At 31.4% G+C, this 20,078-nt stretch overlaps 2 protein-coding genes across 2 annotated transcripts; one reads left to right on the top strand and one right to left on the bottom strand.

Annotated features, from left to right (window-relative positions):
• Positions 1-9: 9 nt before the first annotated feature.
• Positions 10-2,069, top strand: GLRG_10573 (fungal specific transcription factor domain-containing protein; the record flags this gene model as incomplete). Its single annotated transcript, XM_008101258.1, has 3 exons — positions 10-963; positions 1,027-1,293; positions 1,353-2,069. The coding sequence occupies 3 exons, from the start codon at positions 10-12 to the stop codon at positions 2,067-2,069; spliced, it is 1,938 nt and encodes a 645-aa protein (XP_008099449.1).
• Positions 2,070-2,414: 345 nt separating this feature from the next.
• On the bottom strand, positions 2,415-3,293 carry GLRG_10572 (PHB depolymerase family esterase; the record flags this gene model as incomplete). The annotated part of the gene is made up of 1 exon (XM_008101257.1): positions 2,415-3,293. One exon carries the CDS (start codon positions 3,291-3,293, stop codon positions 2,415-2,417), a length of 879 nt encoding a protein of 292 aa, XP_008099448.1.
• Between the last annotated feature and the right edge of the window lie 16,785 nt (positions 3,294-20,078).

The following is a 20,078-nucleotide window of genomic DNA, read 5'->3' as shown; positions in this document are numbered from 1 at the left end:
TACAAAACCATGACGGCGCAGATGGCGCACCTGCAAGAGCAGGTTGATGCTCTCTATCAGAACATGAACGCCCTCCGTTCCGAAACTCTACGTCTGGCTCCCATCCAGGACAAAGCATTGCCTCTCCCCTCGGGCACATTTCAGGCCTCCCCAGCGAGCTCGCTGTCTACTCTCCATCGGCCTGAGTTGACCCAGTCCAAGCAGGCATCCTTCCGCGGGCCAACCAGCATGGCCTTCAGTCTTGACGTCGCAAACACCACCATTTATAACATGGGCTACAAGGGCATAGGGGATGGCAACGATCGGGGCACACAGTTGGGGATACCCGAGGAGAGCCCATTTCTCATGGCTCCCCGAGAGAGTCAGGTCGACCCGTTGTGGGATTTTGGAAAGGACGAGATGATTCGCCTGTGTCGGTTGCATGAGGAAGAAGTCGGCATCATGTATCCTGTGATCAAGATACAGTCCGTTATTGACCATGTCCGCCAATTGACAGCTTATATGGACTCGGCCAGGAAGCAGGGTCTTACACCCAGTTTCAACGACGAGAAGACACTCCAGCTCAAGATTGTCATGAGCTGCGCCCTGGTTGTAGAAGAGCACGGCCATAGCGAAAGGGCATCCAAGCTGATTGACAGCATGGAGGCAATACTCAACCGGAAGCTCATGGTCGAGGCTGCTGACTCTGTGAGTCTTCCGGCGCTGGCCCTTCTTGCTGGCTACAGGTTTCTGGCCAACGAGGAGATCCTCGCATGGAGAGTCATGGGTCAGGTTACTAGGTTATGCCTGGAGATGGGCATCCATCGAACAACTGGCATTGCCAAGATTCGAGACGAAGAGGAAAGAAAGAATGCTTTGAACAGCTTCTGGTCGGCCTATGTTTTGGATAGAAGGTGGGCCTTCAACACAGGTCTACCGTTCGTGGTTTCAGACGAGGAGATTGATCCAGCTCTACCTATGCCCGTAAGTAGTCTTTTTCTTTTCTTTGCAGTAGATGAGAATGAAATCTCGCTCACATATGAACAGGAAGAGTATCCGTATCTCGTCGCCATGATCACCTACTCAAGGCTGGGAGCCAAGGTTTGGCGCCAAGTTGCTCACTTCGGCCCTGTTCTGGCCCGCGAGCTTCGACACGAAGACATGGAGCAGCTAGATCAGGAAATCCTGCAGTGGTATGACAATGTCCCAGAAGAAGTCAAGCTTCGTGGCTGGGACAAGGAGAAGCAAATGACGTCAACACCGTCGTATAACCTTCAGCGACTGCGTATCTGGACATATCTTCGTTTCAATCAGGTCCGTTGTTACTGATCGGCGAGCAAAGGCGAGGATGGTGCGACGCTAACATCCTTCAGATTCGTATCTGGCTATATACACCGATCCTTCACAGTGCTACAAGCATAATGAGCCATTTCGCTCAGGCCCAACGTGTCGTCGACCTCGCAAAAGATACGATTCGCTATCTTAGCCACCTTAACAACACCACGAACCTTTACCGCAAGATCCAGGTCTTTTATCACCAGTTTCTCACATCCGCAATATCTGTCCTCTTCTTGGCCTCCGTACACGCGCCAGTAAGGTTCAGTTCCACTTGCCGCGAAGAGTTCTACATGGGGCTGGAGCTTGTCAAAGACCTTTCGGCCAAGAGCTGGGTATCGCAACGGCTGTGGCGTACAATCAGTTCACTGAAGGAGGTCGCGCCGAGCATTGGCTTGCGCAATCAGTCGGATGAGGATGCCCATAGCTCTGCGGCCCTGGCGATGGCCGGCTTAGCCAGCGGGCAGATGTCAACCAGCCCAGCCACGATTACCCCCTTTGGTCGTTCTTCCCTCTCGACGACGCCTACGATGCATCAACAAACGCCCAATTTGGAGACGGCACAATCACCGAACAACGGCGTTCGCATTCAAACTGAAATGAGTCGCATTTTCGAGGGTTACATGGGGCTTAATGGAAATCCAGCTGGGGGAGAAGACGGTTTTGGGGAACAGCAGTCGAGTGCCAATCTGCCCCCCAGTGCTTCAAGCCCCTACGTTGACAACGTCTTTTTCCACTTTAGAGAAATGTTTTAGGGCTCCTATGGGTCAAGCCACATTCCGTTTGTGTGGGCGGCTGTTGGTATCATGGGGGCATTTATCGACCGAGGTCGGAGGGGTGACGAATAATTGGGATGCGGTGGTTATTCTCGATTGTGAGTGAGGGTTAAGAAAAGTAGTCCTTGTTGAAAGGTATGCCATATCGGAGATAAAGCCTCGTGACCAGCGATAGCTGGCGGTGCCCAGCATTGCCGAAACCCAGGTTCTTGCGCCGCCAGCACTTATGTAATATGTACAGACTATTGTATTTACATGAAGAACAGTTTAATGAATCTCAATATATACCTCGAAACCGAGCCAAGCTTACGTCCATGTGATTCCTCACAAGCCAAACCACTTCAGGTCCTCACTCACATGAACGGGTACAGTATGCCCAACACCTTGCGCAGAGACGCCCATAACTTGAGTGCCATCACCATAGATAATCCGCGTGTAGCCGGCGGAGGGTGAGTTCGTGATGTTCGTAGTAGGGCTGACACCGTGGATAGTGGACCACTCCTTGAGCTGCTCGTACAGGTTAGGCGGCCTGACAAGCCCGTCCGCCGTGCCGTGGTACGTTTGGATGCGCGGGTAGCTGCCAGTGTAACCCGGATACATCTGACGCACCTGGGAAGCCCATTGGGTACCCGACTTAATGACTTGGGCGTTAGCACACTTGCCATCGGAGGTGGTAGGGCTTGAGCCTGGCGATCCCGCGACGCATCCCGCTGCAACACCCGAATAACACGTCGCCGCGGCGAAGATGTCCGGGTACGTGGCAGCAAGCACATTAGTCATCATGCAGCCCGACGAGCTTCCCGTGACGAAGACGCGCTTCGGGTCAGCGTTATAGCGCGCAATCGCGTAACGGACCATGTTGGCTAGACCTGTGGAGTCGCCGCCACCGTCGTGCTTAAGGGAGGCTGCAGAGGCGACGTCCCAGCAGTTGTTGTCTCTGGTGGAAGACGGGTAGATGACAAGGAAGTTGCGCTTCTGATCAGAGGCCGCGATGTAGTTGGCCTGCTGGGCGTAGGCGTGGCCGGAGCCACCGCAAAGGTGGAGGGCGAGGATGATGGCGGGATTGGGGGCCATGTTGGGAGGAACGGAGATGTCCATGGTCAGGCCGGTCGGATTGGCGCCGAAGTTCCCGACACGCTGGAGGGCCGCCTCAGCTTGGGACAGGAGGGGGAGGAGAGCAAGGAAGAGGCTGCGGAAATGCATCTTGGGCAAGCGAGTGACTGATTTCCAGAATCTGGGTTGATGCTGAAGCTGAAGGATGGTGATGAGTTCAATGAAAGAGGCTCCGTATCAGGAAGCAGCTCTTATATAGATACACACGCAAGGGTCCCATCAAGGGGATCTCTGGTTTAAATGAAAGGAGCCCAAAGGGGGAACCTTGTCCGTCGCGTCATCCCCAGCCTAAGTGCATGCATGGTATTCGTACGGCTGTTACTATAGGGCTTCCAAAGCATTCAGCAGTCCTCATGCTCTGACGTGCTCCTGTTTCCTTCAAGCAAGGTATTCGCATCTCCGAGAGCCTCGCTTGTGATATGTCAACCGTCGAAGTTGCAGATTAACAAGCGGCTATAGCGTACACCTTCACCGGTCTACATCGTGACCCAACCTCTGAGGCACATCCTGGATCGACATTATTAAAATGTATAAGCACTAAGTCTTACCAGATGTTTAGCAGGAGCAGAGTGTGTCTATCCGTACTACAGGGTGGCAGGGCCAAGTTAATTACCCCTATGATGTTACCCCCCACAGCTGATATCATAATAGAGGGTGAATATTCGCCAAAAGTGAAGTCCTGTAGTAGGGGGGTGAACATTAGTTACCTAACAGGGGTAAATTAACTTCGGCCTGGTACCATCGTATATGTGTATACGGAGGAGCGTGTCAAAAGTAGTGATCCATAGTGCCAAGGCCTACCCCCTGTTAATTAACAGGGGTAAATGCAGGGGTGCCCTCTACAGTTGATTGCAGCCACCATTTCATATTATAGTCTGGCGGGTTATTTAGTTGCTCTTGATGTTATTAAATTGCTAATAGATTATTGTTGTCAAATAGTAGGGATTGTAATGGTTACTTGATTGATTATATGATATGTTGTGTGTGTCTATAGTGAATTACTATAGAAATAGGGAAAACCCCCTATTTCTTGGTTAGGAAATCCCCGGCCAATCCTGGCGATATTATTAGTGGACTTACCACTAGAAGTAGGGCTAATTCACCACCTATTCCCTAACAATTCGCCGTAGGGCAACTGTGTATTTGCTAGCTAATTTATATATAATTCCGCTACATTTAACACACCCCCTTAGCGCTAGTAACGCAGTTAATTACTATAAAGCCTGCGCTAAATATTTTCTATATATAGCCTATTTATTTATTAATTATCCTTTAATATCCTATACGTTTTCCTCCTCTATCTAGTAGTAAAGCTTTACTTTATTATTAGCTAATTCTTACTGTTAATTTACTTTAAGGCGTACGTATTAGTTACTTATATTTAATTAAGCTATAAATATAGTAAATTATAGCGCACTAAGCGCCTTTATTAATTTATTAGCTATTAATTTAGTAAACTTCTTATATTTAATAGTAATTTAATTTACTACTACTTCTTATTATAGCTAGTAGTTATAAATATCTATATACTATAGCCTTATTTATAGTTAGATAAGCTTTTTAGTAATAAGCCTAATAGTCTAGGTATTATTATAGCTAATATAAATAGTTAGTAGCTATTTAGTAGCTACTTACTTATTAAGTAATAATTTAGTTCCTATTTATATTAATAGTTAAATACCTAGCGTAGTAATTAATCTACTAGTAAAAAGCGCCTTCTTTATAGTAGATAATAAGGCTAGTAATTTAGCCTTAGTAGTTAATATTATTACTATATCTTATTTATTAGCTTACTAAGAGATAAGCTCTTTAAATAGCTTTAGTATATACGCTTATAAGCTGTAATAGTCTAGTAAGTTATTAGTAAATAAGGTGTCTAAAGTAACCTTTAATATATTATCTTTACTGCCTAGCGTTACTTTATATTTAAGGTAAAGGTGCTACGTTTAGTAAAGATATCTAAGTATATAATTTACTACTTTTTAGTAATCTAGATTTAGATTATAGTTAAAGTAGGTAAGCTAGCTAGCTATAAAAGTAATGTCTAGCTAAGTTATTACTACTATATATAGGATTATCCTTACCTTTTTTTAATATTAGTTAACTTTTTATAATAAGGCTATATATTTACTAAGTAATAGCTTAGCTTTTACTATAAGTAATAATTTATTATATTTATATTTATTATTTATTAGTAGTAGTTTTATTATTTTATTATAGTATACTACTTATAAGAGCTAGAGATAATAGTTACTTTAGTTATAAATTACCTTAAGGCTAAAGAACTACTATAATAGGCCTTTACCTTTAAGGTAGTATTATTACTAAAAAGCTACTATCTTATTACTTACTTATGCTTTATCTATATAGTAATAAGCTAATATATAGTTATTAATATAAAAAAAGAATATAATATAATCCTTTTTCTAATAGTAGTTCTTACTAAGCACTTAGTAAAAGCCCTATATAGTAAGTCTTTTTTTAAGGTGCTTTTATTATAGTAGTAGTAATTACTAAAGCCTATAAAGTACTTTTAATAACTAAAAGATCTAGCTAGTAATTTAGTAGCCTAAAGGTATCTCTATAAATACTACTTTATTAATAGTAGTATAAATAAACGTATTTACTATATTATATTAAAGTAATTCTAGATTAAAGTAAGTAGCTATTACTATAAGTATTTTAAATAATATACCTACTAATATAGCTATATAGGTATCTTATAGATCTTTTACTTATTAGTTACTATAGACTATAAGTCTTACTTTAAATTTAGTTAATTAACTATATTTATTAAGCTTATAGGTATATACCTAATAGTAGCTAAGGATTTAATGCCTTTTAGCTACTACTTATAGTACTATTACCTAAGATTTTAATATTTTATACCTATATAGATACGCTTTTTTAGCGTCTTTAAATTACTTTTTATATAAGTAGCTTTTTAACTATCTATAGATTAGTAGAGGGTGTAGTAACTTCTAATATATACTTATTAGCTTATAAAGTCTAGTAACTTCTTTATTACGTGCTAGTAATTTACTAGTAACGTCTTTATAATTATTATACTTATTAGGCGTTATATAGTTAATTAAGTAGCCTTAGGCACACTTTAGCTAAAGGTAGTAATCTTTACTTATTAGTTAACTTTATAATATACTAGACTATATTACTACTTATAAGCTACCTTATATATAGTCTATAATCTTTTACTATAAAGTAAGCCTTATAAGGAAAGTAGCCTTAAATAAAGTCCTTAGTGTAATCTAACTACCTATATATATAGTAAGATAATACCTTTTTATAACGCCTTTAAATAAGGTTACTACTAGCTAGAGATTGCCTAATAGGCTAGCTATAGTTACTTAGGAATTAAACACCTTTTTACGCTTAGTAACGTCTTATAAATTAATTATATAGAGATAAGATAAGGTATAAGGGATTACTATCCTTATTATTTTAGAACTATTAGTTCTTAATAAGTTGCTAGCTTATAGGCTATTAGCCTTTAATAAATTATTTAAACTATTATTAGCTTTAATTACCTTAAGTAAGTTACTAGCTTGTAGGCTATAGGCTATTAATAAATTAATTAATAGGCTATTAGCTATTAATTTAGGTATTTACCTATTATTTATTTTACTATTAGTAATTATTTTACTATTAGCTATTAGATTAATTAATTTAGAACTATTAGTTCTTATTTTACTACCCCTTATATTAATATTTATAACAGCTATAAAAAAGGCGCTTAGTAGTAATAGTAGTAAAGTAAGGAGAAGCGTAAACTTTACCTACTTATATAAATATTTTAGTATATTACCTAATTATAAAGCGCTTAGTAAAGTAATATTAGTATATTTAATTACTTTATTTATTTCTTTATTAGCTTCTTTATATACTAAGGATTAATTACTAGCTGTAATTAGCTTATTAATTTATTATTAAATTACTATAAGATTAGCTTTATAAAGCTTATTAAGTAATCTATTTATTAATCTATTAAAGATTTATTTTTTATTAAATATTACGTTATATATAGTAAAAACCTTATTTTATACTAGATACTAGACGTAATATAAATTACTAAATATATACCTAATAAGGAATCTAATCTATATATAGGTAGTAAGCTTTTACTAGTAGTTTTATAATAGTTATACGTCTGCTGTTAGTATATACGCTTAGTATCTATAGGCTTATAGATATAAAAGATCTAGCTTTACTATTAGTAAAGGCTTAGTGTGCTTATTAAGTATAAAATATAAGTAAAATAATTAATATAGGGATTTCTACCCTTAAGCTGCTAATAGCGTTTAATTATAAAGGTATATAGCTATAGTTATAATTTTAGGCTATAGGACTTTAGGTAATTTTATATTAATTTATATATATTACGCCTTAAGTTTAATAATTATAGTAATTTACTTAGCACCTCTGTTTTAAGCCTAGGTATTTACTACTAATAGCTTAATAGAGATTCTATAATTAAAGAGCGTATCTATAAGTTACTTAAGGCGTAGGATTTCTTAGTTAGCCTTAATAACTTTTAGCGTAATTAAATATTTAGTTTTTAGTATTATAAAGAAGCCTCTTATTATTAATTTAATAGTATCTTAGTAGTAGCTACGTAAGTAGAAATCCTATACTAGGCCTGTTACCTAATCTAAGATTATTATTACTAAGTAGTATCCTATGTAGCCTTATTTAAGATTATAAAAGTCTAGCGCTAGGTAATTACCTAGCGCTATATTTATAATAAATTTATAAGGCTAGTAGTAAATCTGCTACCTTATTTTACTAAGACTATATAAATTATAGTCTTATATTATTATAGCGTTAACTTAGGTTAAATATACTTTATAGGTAGTATTTATAATCCTTTATAAAGCCTTAGTACCTAGGTAGCTAAGACGCTTATACTATATTATTATGTTACTATAGAGCAGTTATTACTACGTTAACGTTATATATTTGTTTCTTACTTATAGGGTTAGTAGTAAATTATTAGTAAAGTGTGTAGTAAAAGCGTCTTTACTTTCTTAGCTATAGCTACGTTACTTATAATATTTAAGTACTTATTAGTTAGCTTATTCCTTAATATAGCCTATAAGGCTATAATCTATACGCCTTAGGTAATTATTACCTAGGCTTATATCTTACTATATACCTTACTAGCGTAGCCTTATAAAGGAAATAAGTAATATAGTAAATACGCTATAATATATTACGTTATATATATAGAGCTTTATTAGTAAGCTATTAGCGCCTTTTAAAGTAATCTTTATAGTACTATATCCTTTAATTACTACTTAGGTAGTGCCTACCTAGATATAGTTACTAATTAGGGCTACTACTAACGTAATAAACTAAGATATATAGTTAAATATATAGTTAGTAGTGCCTAAATTAAGTAAGGCTAAATTACCTAGCTTATAGCCTTATAAAGTAGTATAAAAGGCTACCTTTATGTAGTATCTGCTATATAGTTAATATAACTTAGCTTTAATTCTCTACACTTATTTAGTAAGGTTAGGATTACTTATAATATACTTATTAATCTATTACTAACGTTATATATTTACCTACTAATTATTAGGCCTTTATAACTTATTTATAAAGTAGTAAAGTTATAATAGATAGGCGCTAAAGTATATAAGGCACTTTACTTTTTTACTTACACTTTATTAGTAGTAATACCTCTTATTATTAAATTTACTATCCTTTACTACGCCTTTAGTATACGTTAGGCTATTATTATTATTACCTCTAGTTAGGCTAAATACGCTATAGCCTACTTAGCTATAATATAGTAAGTTATTAGTAAGGGCTTTAACCCTCTTTAGTGCTATCTTATAAAGTGACTACTAGTTAAGATTATTCTAATTACCTATTATTTTACTTATTACTATATATAAATCTAGCTAGGCGCTAAGTAAACTGTTTTATAAAGTAGTAGTAAGGTTATTAAACTAGATTAATAGCTATTAGTAGTTAAGTAAATTAACTTATACTAATTTATTATAGGCTATGTTTTATTTATTAAGCTATATAGTAAGATTTCTTTTAGTAGTTAGGGCCTTTTGCTAGGCTTTTACTAACACTTTGCTATATTTATTATAGGCATACTTTATACGCTTTTCTTTAGTTATTCCTACTGCTACGCTAAGCTTATTAAGCTATTTAGCTAGTAATTTATTAGATTTATAACATCTTTCCTAAAGATCTATAGATATAGTAGATTTAACTACGTTAGCTACGTCTTTAATATCTTTTTACTAAGCAGTATACTTACGTACTTCCTTATAATAGTAGCTTATCTAGCTGTTTAAGTATATAAGATTATATAGGTTAAGATTATCTAGTGTTATTACATGTTTAGTTTTATACGTAAGCCTATTAGGTATAGTTATAATAGCCTTACTTCTTGCTATACGTAGCTGCGCGGTTGCTTGCTAGGATATCCTAGTGATTACTATAGCTATAGCGACCTCTTAGTAAGCAGTAAGCTTATCCTTAGTTAAGGCGTATAGATATTATGTTATAAGCAGCTTTATTAGTTTCTTTAGATATATCTTAAGGATTAATTAGTCTGCTGCTATAACCTCTAGGTTAATATACTCCTAGAGATTATAACGCTTTACCTTTACTTAGATAGCGTTAAGCTATATAAACTAATTGCTATATAATTATAGGATAGTTACCTTATTATTATAGTTCTTATTAATTATTATAATAGTATTTAATTAGTAGATAGGTATATTAGTTATTATAGACATACGTATTAGACTATTAATTATTAAATAGTAGGGATTATAATAGTTACTTAATTAATTATATAATATGTTATATATGTCTATAGTAAATTACTATAGAAATAGGGAAAACCCCTTATTTCTTAGTTAGGAAATCCCTAGCTAATCCTGGTAATATTATTAGTAGACTTGCTACTAGAAGTGGGGCCAATTCACCGCCTATTCCCTAACAATTTACTGTAGGGCAACCATATATTTGCCGGCTAATTCACGTGTAATTCTACTATATTTAACAATTGTTAATAGGCTTTATTTACTATATTTAACCTCTAACTAATACTTACTAGTATGCTAGCCCTCCTTATATTTGTTACCCCTATTAAGGGTAATAATAGCCTTAATATAGGCTGGTATCTGTTTAATCTAAGCCTAGATTTTCTCTTAAGGCAGTGCCTACTAGCACTGTTACTAGGCCTATACAGCAGCAGCCTAGTTAACTAGAGCCCCTTTTCTTGTTATAAATTGCTTTATCTATAGCTAGTAGGGCTTAATAAGGTTAAGGTTAAGGCTATTACTATACTAAAGTAACTTCTTAATATTATAGGTAGCGTACGTATAGTAGGTAAAGTAGTAATTATAAAAAGGTGCCTTATCTTCTTAAATAATAGTACTAGGTAGGCACTTATTAGTAATAAATAGGAAAAGCTTTAGTAGTAAAATCTCCTTATAGTATTAGTATTAGTTAATTCTTTTATTATCCTTATAAACTAACTTACTAGTATAAGTATTTTAGTAAAAAGTTAGTTTATAGCTAGGGATCTATTAGAGCTATAGCTAGGCTATCTCTCTTTTAAGTTCTTATTTAAGGCGCTTTACTAGCTTTAGCTCTTTATTTAACTTCTTAACTTTAGTAGCAGCCTTTTATTATATTACTACTAACTTAGGTAACTAATAGTAATAAGGGCCTTTTTTATTATATATAAAGTAGCCTTAAAATATAAACTTAAAGTACCTTTTTTATTAAGTATAAATATATAACTTTATATAGGCTTTATATATTTATTACTATATATAGTATCTATTATAATAATAAAAGAGTATAATAGAGGTTTTATTAGACTATATAACCTTTTTTTAATCCTTAAGAGTCTAGTAGTAATATACTAGACACTAAGAAAGCCTATCTTATTATATTTAGTAAGATAATCCTAGTTTATATATAGGTTTAGTCTTCTAAAACCTATATTAATAAAGGATCTAGTAAATACTTAAGGCTAATATATTTATATTATACTCCTTTTATAGCTTACTAGCTATATTAGTATATATCTTTTCTTTACTATAATAGTTATAGTAAACCTTCTATATAATAAGGCTAGTAATAGATAGTGTTACCTTCTTAAGCTAGCCGGCTTAAGGGGCATCTTTAATATATTTAAGAAGAAGAGAAAAGGTAGAAGCAGAGGGGTTAAAGCCGTGCTTTTTTACGTATATAAGAATCTTATTAACTATAACTTTAGGTATATTAAGAGCCTTTATAACCTTATTAGCAGATTTACCTCTAGCATAGCTTTAAAAGGCAAGAATAGATACCTATAAGTAGGGGTTATGTTACGTAACAGACAGGAACACAATAGAGAATTCCTAGAGAATCGCCACAATAGCCACCAGGAATTCTCTAGGGTTTCACCGCCAAGTGGCAGTGCATTTCCCAGGAAGTCTCCAGGCAATGCTTATGTAATCTATAAAGAAAGGATTAATAATGCTCTATAAAATAACAGAGAACATAACAGCAGCTTTATAGCTATTACACTAGGGAATTATAGAGATATACTTTACTATTTAAGTAGGGAAATATCTATAATATAGTTAAAAAAGATTATTAAATATTATATCTTATTTTCTTATACTAAAGCGTAATAAATAGTAGTATAACTATTTTTTTTATTTAAGGAATAAACCTTTAGGTAAGTAAAAAAAGACTTAGTTAGATAATTATTTAGACCCTCTTTAGCTTTTATATATAGTACTTATTAAGAATACTTTTATATAATATATATTATGTATAAGTATAGTAAAAGAGAATAAACACTAGTTTACTTTTTTCTTAAAAGTATTTTCTAGCTATAACTAAGAACTCTTTAGGAAATACGTTTTCCTAAATAGAATTACTAGTAATTAGTTAGTAACCTACACTAATAGCTAGCCTTCTATATCTAAAAGATCTTAAGAGAGTAGCTTAATTAACCTTAGCTTATTTATATAACTTAGATTATTTTAAAGACTGTTTAAGTGCCTATATATACGCTCTCTTAAAAGTTACCTATTAGTTACTATAGGCTTAATATAACTTCCTAAAAGAATCTAAGTTATACTTTATTACCTAGATATAATATAAAGGACGCTATTAATAGGCTGTAAAAACCTAGCTAGCTAAAGATTATAAGTACGCTAAAGCTATTACTTTATTTACCTAACATAAAATAGAGAATACTCTAGTAGTATTATTACTACCTAGAGGTAAGGCCTCTTCCTCTAGTAATTAGCTAGAAAAGGCTGCCTTTTCCTCTTAAGAGGAGATATATTATACTAAAGTTAACTTAGATAATCCTAAGGATATAGATAATTCCTTACCTCCTAAGATAGTAATTAAGACTATAAACTCTAAGGAAGATAAATTAAATAAAAATAATAATAATACTTAAACTAAGGTCTTATAAGGTAAAATATTTAGGTATAATAGATATAATTATAAGGGTAAAGGAAAGCTTTAGGAAGCCTTACCTAGTAAAACGCCTAGGTATTACTAAGATAAAAGTAAAAATAATAGAGGGACTACTACTAGGCCCTTATAGAAACCTTTTTTCTTATTTTTAGAAAAAGATATAGATAAATAGGCTTACTATATACGTAACTAAAGGGCCTAGGATAGCTATAATTAGAAGGGAAAAAAAAAGTAGTAAAATTCTAGTAATCTAGCTAAGCAGACTAAGGAACTAGCCCTTTTTATAATAAATAACTAGACTAATATAGAGAATTCTAGGATTACTTAGTTATACTTACTTTTTATTTTAGAATAGAAGATATTAAATAGTTTAATCTACTAGTAACTTAAGATGCTATTAATAATAGTAAGACTATAAGAACTAAGACTATCTAGCTAGATATCTACTAATTTATAAACTTCTTCTAGCGTTACGCTATAATATCTAAAGACTACGCTATAGCTATACTAATAAATCTTTATTTTTACCTAAAGGGACTTATAAATAAGTAGTACTTAGGAGACTTAGAACTAGAAGACTAGGCTAAGCTTTAAGACCTATAGCGTAGACTAGACTATTAGGAAGAGCTTTTTACCTAATAATTTAAACTACTATGTAAAGTTACTAAGTAAAGGCTATATTAAATTAAGTATATATTAGAGGATATAAAAAACTAAGTAGATATCTATTATTTTACTATATAAGTTAAGTAACTAGCTTATATAGCAGAAGAACTAGAATCCTAGTATTTTACCTTAGTTTATAATAAAATAGATCTAAATTTTATAGCTAGATATACCTAACTAATAGCTTATACTAGCTATATAGGATAGCTAGAAAATCTTATATCTTACTAAAAAGGCTAGAGAAAAAACGTTCTTTATAGTAAATAAAAATATCTTATAACGTCTAAACTATAGAAAACTAAAGATAAGCTAATACTTACTTATAAGGTAACTAGATTTAAGTTACCTCCTAGCTAGTAATAGAATAAGTAAATAAAGTATTACTAGAAACTGCTTACTTATTTTTTATAAAAAAATACTATAAACACTATAAAAAACGCTAGCCCTTCTAAGGAAAAGGAGGGATAAAAGCTTATTCTATACCCTCTATATAAAACAAAGAACTTATAAAGAAGACCTTCTTAGGACTTTAGAAATTTATAGCTAGTTTACTAATATGTCCTTAAGAATTCTAGTAATAATACCTAAGAGTATGTAGACGTTCTAGCGTTTAATAACTATAGAGACGTTAACCTTAAGTAATGTTTTTAGCTATAAAAAGATAGATATATAGTTATAGACACCTTTTACTTAGTAGATAATAGCTTTAGTAATTTAAAGAAAGTTTTATAATTTATATTATTATTAAATTTACTATTAGGAAAATCTATTAATTTTGTCTTTAACTTATAATTAGATAAAAGATAGTAAGATCTTAAAGTATTAGAAGTAAGAATATCTCTAAGTATTCTTATACTTCTTTATTTTATATTTCCTCTATTATAAAGGTTATATATATATAAGATATATATATTTATAATCTACTTACTTAGTAAATTAATATATATATTAATTACGTAAGCATGCCTGATTACGTAATTAACCGAAGATTAGAGAAGGTACTAGAATGTCTAAGATCTCTCTAGATCCTACCTTCTACCTCTGTTGTTCCTATAAGGTTATTGTTTTAAGTTAGGGTTATTTACTTAAGGTTATTATGTTACGTAACTAAGGGTTAATTTATAAGCAGCTTACGTAAGTATAGAATTATTCTAGTAGCTGTATAGGTCTATATATAGCTAGATCTCTGTTTTAGTTTCTTTTCTCTCTCTCTAGCAAGTAAATAGTTAATAATCTAACTACTATACTCTCTTTTAACTATATATCCTTATATCCTCTATTTATCTACCCTAGGTATAAGCATTTATATCCCCTTTTTATCCTATATTCTTGCTTCTATAGGATATATCTTTATATAAGAGATATACTCTCTTATATTCTCCTAAGCTAGAATTCTTTATCTAAGAGACTAGCTTACCTGTTATACTAATAGGTTATAAGCCTAGGTAATATACCTAGGGTATCTTTATTACTATAAGAGTTATATATACTCTTAAGTAGCCTATTTATTTATCTATTTATAAAGTAGATCCCTTATATTATCTTTTCTTTATAAGAATATTAAGGTAGAAAAAGTAAGACCTTAGTATCTCTTATAACTAAGAGAAGTATTAAATATCTACTATAGATAAAGGAAGTATAAGTCCTACTATAGGTAGCATAAGGTCCTTTATCTAAGAGGTAGCATAAGTCTTAATAGTAGCTATAAAATCCTCTAGCTGCCTATATATCTTATATATATAAAGATATATATTTATAAAGAGGTAGAAAGAGTAAGACCTCTATAGGTTATAAGAATACCTATTTAAATCTAGTAAAATACTAGAAAAATAGCAGATATTATTAAGGCTACTACAGGCTGTTTATTACCTCTAGAACAACGTCTCTAGGGTATAAAGAATTAGAATTCCTAGATTACTTCTATTTATCTCTTTTTTAAGCTATTAAAGCTTAATACTTATTTTAAAGAAGAGATAAGATATAAAGATATCTCTAAAGAATAAAAAACATAAGCCTTATTAATTATAAGGTAGAATTTTTAAAAAGATCTCTTATCTTTAGTATTTAATTTAAAGGATCCTAAGGATACTTTAAATATACTAAAATTATCCTATAAGGGAACAGGCCCTGTTCTAAGGTAATAATTATACTTAGAATTTTACGCTATTAAACTAGAGAATTATAATACTTTAAATAAGTTTATTAGCTTTTTTAAAGGTTATATCTTTAAGTTAAATAATATAGGGGCTAAAATAGAAGATATAGACTAAAAAACGGTCTTTATAGCTACTTTAAGTAGCTATTTTTCTGTCTAGGCAGAAAGATAGAGAAGTGCTTTAAGAACTAAAGAGCCTCCTTCTTTAGAAGCCCTTATTAATAATATATTAGATAAAAACTAGCGTAAAAATAATACGCCTATATCTAATAATTATAGTAGAAATAATAACCCTTCTAATAAGGGTAACTTTACTAAAGATTATAAGAATCCCTTTAATAAGGATAAGAAACCTTATAAGTAGGGAAATAAAGGGTATAAAAGACCTAAAGAAAAGGTTAATAACCTAGATTTAAACCTATAGCCTTTTAAAGGTAAAGAAAAGGTAACTTTTACTATAAACTATTAAGCTAACTAGCCTCTAGAAGAGGATAACTAAGAAGGTAAATATTACACTTATAAGGCCTATTATAACTATTTAAATTAAAGAAATAAATAGTTATATAATATAGGTTTAATAGTCTATATATAAAATAATAAGGACTTTTACTTAGACTTATTAACTAAGGAAAATATTCCTATAGTTAATATAGGAGCAGGACCTATTAAACCTAAAGGAATAAGAACTGTTTTACTTCCTATTTACTTTAAAGGGGAAATTAACTATATAAGGTTAAAGAATACTTTATATATACTAGAATTTCCTATATCTATATTTTTAGGCCTTTTATACTATAAAGGAGGTAGATTCCTTATTAACTAGAATCTTTATAATAGTAATAGAGAACCTTTTACTAATATTAATATAGCAAGAAGAGGTTTCTATTTAAATATTACTTATCCTCCTAAAAATAATCTTTTATATAATATAGATATAGAAGAAGAAAAAGGCCCTTCTTTATCTCTAGAAAATACTAAAGAAAATATATCTTCTAATATAGAAGATAATACCTCTATAAATTAAGAAAAAGAAGAGGTATTTACTATAACAGAAGAATAGTATTAAAAATTAGGTTATCCTTCTTATCCTTACTTAGTTAAAACAGCTAAGTTAACTAAAGGAATTCCTTTAGAAAAATTAAAGGAAGAGGATTTATACTGTCCTTACTATATAAGCTCTAAGTTAACTAGGTAACAGCCTAAAATTAACTATAATAAAGCTACTTTTCCCTTAGAAAGAGTATATATAGATACTCTTAAAATTACCTCTATATCTATTAATAGAAATAACTACGCTATTTTATTTACAGATAATTATTTTAGCCTTAGAGATATTAAATTCTCTAAAACTAAAGAAAATATAATTAATATCTTAAAAAATAAGCTAGAATATTATAAAAATTAGGGGTATAATTATCCTAAACGCCTACGCCTAGATAATAGCACTAAATTTAATATAGGGGAATTATTACCTTATATTAAAGAAAGAGGGATTATTTTAGAACCCTCTACTCCCTATACGCTAGAGCAAAACGGAATAGTAGAAAAAACAAATAAAGCTATTCTAAATAAATTAAGGACTATTATAGCAGTAAATAACTTACCTAAGTTTCTATAGGATATTATTCTTAAAGAAACTACTAAGTTATTAAATTATACTGCTATAAGAAGACTAAAAAAGACCCTTATAGAGGCTTTTCTAGATTACTTTTATCCTAATAAGGATAATAAGCCTAATTTATCTAATTTAAAGAAAATAGGCTCTAAGTCTTAGTCTATAGACCTAAAGAAAGGCGTATCTAGTTAGATAAACTAAATACCTATATAGAAAAAGGTATTTATTTATCTATAGAAGGAAATAATATATATAATATATATATTCCTTTTAGGCCTTATAGGTCCTCTATAGTAAGGACCTTATATATTAAATTTATAGAAAGTACTATAAGAGAGGGAGAAAAAACTACTATTCCTTCTAGTACTTCTATAAATAAGGAAATTATTCCTTCTTCTAATATAGAGGTTAGATTACCTTTTATATCTAAAGAAGAAAAGGATAAATATAAGGCCTATAATAATACTATAGAATATAACTATAGTATTAAACCTCTAGAGCCTACTACTTTAAAATAAGCTCTAGAAGGACCTAAAAAAGACCTCTAGTTAGAAGCTATATATAAAGAATTAGCTACTATTATCTAAAGAGGCACTTTAAAAGCAGTAGAACCTAATAAAGCATATAAGTCTTCTAGGGTACCTTTAACTACTAAATAGGTCTTTAAGAAAAAATTTAATATTAATAGTAATATTAATAAATATAAGGCCTAATTATATGTTAGAGGTTTCTAGCAAAAATATAGGCTAGATTACTTTTAAACCTTTACTACAGGTAGTAATCCTACTACTTATAGGATACTACTAGCTCTAGTAGCAGCCTTAGATTAGGAAATCTAACAAATTAATATTATTAAAGCCTTTCTATATAGGGATTTAGAAGAAGAGGTATATATAGACCTTTCTAATATCCCTTTATCTAATTTCTTTAATAAATACCCTAATTTAAATACTATAAATTAGGAAAATAATAAGAATCAGATATTATTACTTTTAAAGGCTTTATATAGCCTTAAATAAGCTCCTAGGCAGTAGCAGTTAAAGATTAAATCTATATTAAAAGATATAGGTTTTATATCTTTAAAATCTAACGAAGCTACCTATTATAACTAGGATAAAAATAATCCTTGTTATATTATTACCTATATTAATAATTTTCTTATACTTAATAAAGATGTTAAGTATATAGAAAATATAAAAGGTAAAATCTCTAAATATATAGAGATTTAAGACCTAGGTAAAGTTTCTAAATTTCTAGGGCTTTATATAACAAGAGATAGATCTAGAAGATCTATAACTATCTCTTAAGCCTATTATATCTAATAACTTCTAGAAAGATTTAATCTACTAGAAGCAAAAAGGAAATTAATATACCCTATATCTTTAAGTATATTAAAATAGCCCTCTAGGTAACAAATTAGAAGGTTATACTCCTTCTAAGGACCTATTAAAGGAATATTAACGACTTATAGGTTCCCTTATATACGCTATGTTTATAACTAGGCCTAATATAGCCTATAGCGTATCCTTTACCTCTTATTACCTCTATAACCTAATAGAATTCCTACTTAAGTAAGGAAAGGGTATTTTAAAATATTTAAAAGAGACTATTAATTATAATATTACCTATTAAGGTAATATAGATATTAATAACTCTAATAATACCCTTAATCTAGTAGGATATACTAATTCTAACTAGGTAAGTTATAAAGAAACTAGAAAATCTACTTCTAGTTATATTTTTACCTTATTAGGGGGTCCTATTAGTTAGAAATCTAAAAAACAGTTAACTATATCCCTATCTACTACTAAGGCTGAATTTAATAGCCTATAGGAAGCTATTAGGGAGGTAGTCTAGCTAAAAGGCTTATTATCTAAAATAGGGTATAATATAACCCCTATAAATATTAAAATAGATAATAATGCAGCCTTAAGCTTAGCCTATAACCCTAAATATTATTAGAGGACTAAGTATACTGCCTTATACTACTACTATACTTGTTAAGAAGTTAAAAATAGTAATATAGAAGTAGAATATATTCCTACTTCTTCTATGCCTGTAGATAGCTTAACAAAACCCCTTCTTAGGGTTAAATTTTAAGAATTTGTTAAGCTTATAGGCCTATTTAATAATAATAAGCCTATATAATATACCTATATATATAGTATATTTTTCCTACTATTATTAGGATTTTTTATTAATAAGTTATTATACTTATTAATATTTACCTTATACGCTACTGCGCAACTCTAGGGTAACTCTTTTTACTTAACTACTTTTACTTTATAATAGAGCAAAAGAGGGAGTATTAGAAGTAAGAATATCTCTAAGTATTCTTATACTTCTTTATCTTATATTTCCTCTATTATAGAGGTTATATATATATAAGATATATATATTTATAATCTACTTACTTAGTAGATTAATATATATATTAATTACGTAAGCATGCCTGATTACGTAATTAACTAAAGATTAGAGAAGGTACTAGAATGTCTAAGATCTCTCTAGATCCTACCTTCTACCTCTGTTATTCCTATAAGGTTATTATTTTAAGTTAGGGTTATTTACTGAAGGTTATTATATTAAGTAACTAAGGGTTAATTTATAAGCAGCTTACGTAAGTATAGAATATTCTAGTAAGCTGTATAGGTCTATATAAGGGCTAGAATTCTTCCTGTTTTTAGTTTCTTTTCCTTCTCTCTATAAGCAAGCAAATAGTTAATAATCTAACTACTATCTCTCTCTAACTATATATCCTGATATCCTCTATTTATCTACCCTAGGTATAAGTATTTATATCTCCCTTTTATCTTATATTCTTGCTTCTATAGGATATATCTTTATATAAGAGATATACTCTCTTATATTCTCCTAAGCTAGAATTCTCTATCTAAGAGACTAGCCTACCTGTTATGCTCACATTTAGTCAGGTAGAAGTAGGTAGCTTTACATTCCT

The sequence above is a fragment of the Colletotrichum graminicola genome (assembly GCF_000149035.1).
Source record: "Colletotrichum graminicola M1.001 genomic scaffold supercont1.63, whole genome shotgun sequence".
NCBI lineage: Eukaryota > Fungi > Ascomycota > Sordariomycetes > Glomerellales > Glomerellaceae > Colletotrichum > Colletotrichum graminicola.
The sequence above is the reverse complement of the archived record's forward strand: the minus strand, read 5'-3'. Positions and strand labels throughout refer to the sequence as shown.